Source organism: Zingiber officinale, chromosome 1B (assembly GCF_018446385.1).
Source record: "Zingiber officinale cultivar Zhangliang chromosome 1B, Zo_v1.1, whole genome shotgun sequence".
In the NCBI taxonomy this organism is placed as follows: domain Eukaryota; kingdom Viridiplantae; phylum Streptophyta; class Magnoliopsida; order Zingiberales; family Zingiberaceae; genus Zingiber; species Zingiber officinale.
The window spans coordinates 74,914,281-74,916,881 of NC_055986.1; the positions used below are offsets into that span (position 1 = coordinate 74,914,281).

Genomic DNA, 2,601 nt, shown 5'->3' on the forward strand with positions numbered 1-2,601 from the left:
AATATTAACTTGTGTTTTATGGTTTGAATCTGCCTTTGATTCTCTTTTTGAAAATTTGTTTTTTTTAATATAATCTATTGGCATATTCTGAAGTTGAGGGGTTTATCCGTCGGCTCGCCGTTAGGTCAGTTGCTAGAGAAATATTCTGTAAGGATATTTTGGAAATTTAATAAAAAAGGAGAATATTCTCCTATGAATTGTGCTAAAACCTACCCATAGAGCCTTTCTCTTCCGGTTGGATTTGATTTCTGGAATTGCATAAATTACTACACTTGATTTGCAGTTTTGAAGAAGAACAACTTTGTTCGAGTGCCTTGATCCGCTTCCTGGTTCCATAGCCTGACATGGACTCCGTCTCCCTTCGCCCTTTCCCCTTCGCTGCTGCTTCCTTCTTAAGCCCTAATTATCTCACGCCCAAACTTATAGCTCGGCGGATCCCGCTCCGTCACCGCTCCCGCTCTTCCTTGTCCCCTCGCACCACCGTCCGCCTCTCCCTCTCCGAAGGCATCACCAACAACTCCCCGCTTCCCGATCCCTCTTCCGTTACCGCTCCTCTCTTCTCCAACTGGACGCCACCTCGCCCCTTGTGGCGCGGCCTCTCCGCTCTCATCCTCGCCGGACAGGTGGCTCGCCGCGCTCTCTCCGGACGCATCCACCGTCGGAACACCCTACAGCAGCTGGAGCGCGTTGGCCCCCGCTCCACCGGCGTCTGCCTCCTCACCGCTGCTTTTGTGGGGATGGCCTTTACCATCCAGTTCGTCAGAGAGTTCACCCGCCTCGGCCTCCATCGCTCTGTCGGCGGCGTACTCGCCCTCGCCCTCTCCCGCGAGTTATCCCCTGTTGTCACCTCAGTTGTCGCCGCTGGGCGCATAGGCTCTGCGTTCGCTGCGGAGCTCGGCACCATGCAGGTCTCCGAGCAGACAGACACTCTCCGTGTCCTTGGAGCCCATCCCGTTGACTACCTCGTCACTCCTCGAGTCATCGCTTGTTGCCTTGCTCTTCCAGTCCTTACCCTCCTCTGCTTTTGTGTTGGCCTCGCCTCCAGTGCTTTTCTGGCTGATGCCGTCTTCGGGATCAGCATCAACATTATCCTCGACTCCGCCAGGAGGGCTCTGCGGCCCTGGGACATCATCAGCGCCATGATTAAATCGCAAGTTTTTGGGGCTACGATAGCGGTCGTAAGCTGCGCATGGGGAGTCACTACACACGGCGGGGCCAAGGGGGTTGGTGAATCCACAACGTCGGCAGTTGTCATCTCCCTTGTTGGGATCTTTATCGCGGACTTTGCTCTTTCGTATTTATTTTTCCAGGGTGCAGGTGATTCGCTCAAGTATGCCATGGGATAGACAAATTATCTAATACTTCAATGTATCAATATTTTATTGATTTCGGAATGGCGGGCGGAGCTTTGGCTGGAGAAAAGCTATTTATTTTGCACAGCAAAAAGGTTTTTGGATATTTATAAACAAATCTCATAGAGCTGATGGTATGATCATTCTTAGCACTTATGAATCTTTTCATTGTTTTAGAAGAATGCAAAAGTATGCTTCCCTTAAGAAGGTCCAACTTTCTGCTTCAATTGAAATGCCTGTACTACTTGAGCTGCATTTTAGGTCATTAAATTCAAGTGTTTATTAGCCTTTATATATCCATTTATGTCTACATCCATATTTGTGAAACTTTCTCATGAGATTATTTGGGTTGTGCGTTTCACTATTTGCCTAGTGTGGTTGATATATATAAATATATTAGAAATGGTATCATTTATTTGTTTTTTTTTTAAACCAAATTTATCCTTGTTTAGATAGTTAAGGGTTGAAGGGGAGCCTTGGTACAACGATAAATTTGTTGCGTTGTGACCTAAAGGGCATTGGTTCGAATCTTGGAAACTGTCTCTTGCAAAAAGCAGGGTAAGACTGCAGATCCTGCATGACAGGAGCTTTGTGCACCGGACTACCTTTTAGATAGTTAAGGGTTGTTATATCTCACAACTAAATGTCAAATGTACTTGTAATACAATATAGTATCTATCTCAATCAAAATCTTCTCATGTGTAGGATTTCAGCTTTTTCAATTTGCTCTTCTTTTCTGAATGGTGTATGTTGATTACATTGTAGGGGATGCCTCAAGAATCAATATTTAATTCATGAACCAAAATAATCTGCAACCTCATTTATTCACTTTAATTTTCCTTCTCTCATTTTATTAAAATGCCAGAAAAATCAAACCTATGACTCCCCACATATCAAATTGTTAGAGTTCTATACATTGGATATCCTCACTTTGCTAATTTGCTCTAGCTTTGTTTATAAAAAAATATAGTGTAATTTATATGTACACTCGTGTACCTCCAATTTTTTTAGGAATTCCCACTTGTCCATAATTTAGTTTATTTAATAAAATTTACTATAAGTTAAAACCATATTATGTTATCTTATATTTTTTTTCTGACTAGATATGATTATTGACAACATATAAAAATTAGTTAAAATGGCATAATATCTGTATTAACTTATATTAATTGGTTCATATTTGGAATTAAGTGGATACTTTAGAAAAAAAGGGCATACATATAATATTAATACAAGTAAACTATTCTGG

The 2,601-nt window shown here is 42.6% G+C and overlaps 1 protein-coding gene across 1 annotated transcript; it reads left to right on the plus strand.

The window, feature by feature from the left end:
* Positions 1-212: 212 nt before the first annotated feature.
* LOC121967800 (protein TRIGALACTOSYLDIACYLGLYCEROL 1, chloroplastic-like) lies at positions 213-1,652 on the plus strand. Its single transcript, XM_042518255.1, has one exon. It carries the CDS (start codon positions 345-347, stop codon positions 1,344-1,346), a length of 1,002 nt encoding a protein of 333 aa, XP_042374189.1. The 5' UTR covers positions 213-344; the 3' UTR covers positions 1,347-1,652.
* The last annotated feature ends 949 nt before the right edge of the window (positions 1,653-2,601 follow it).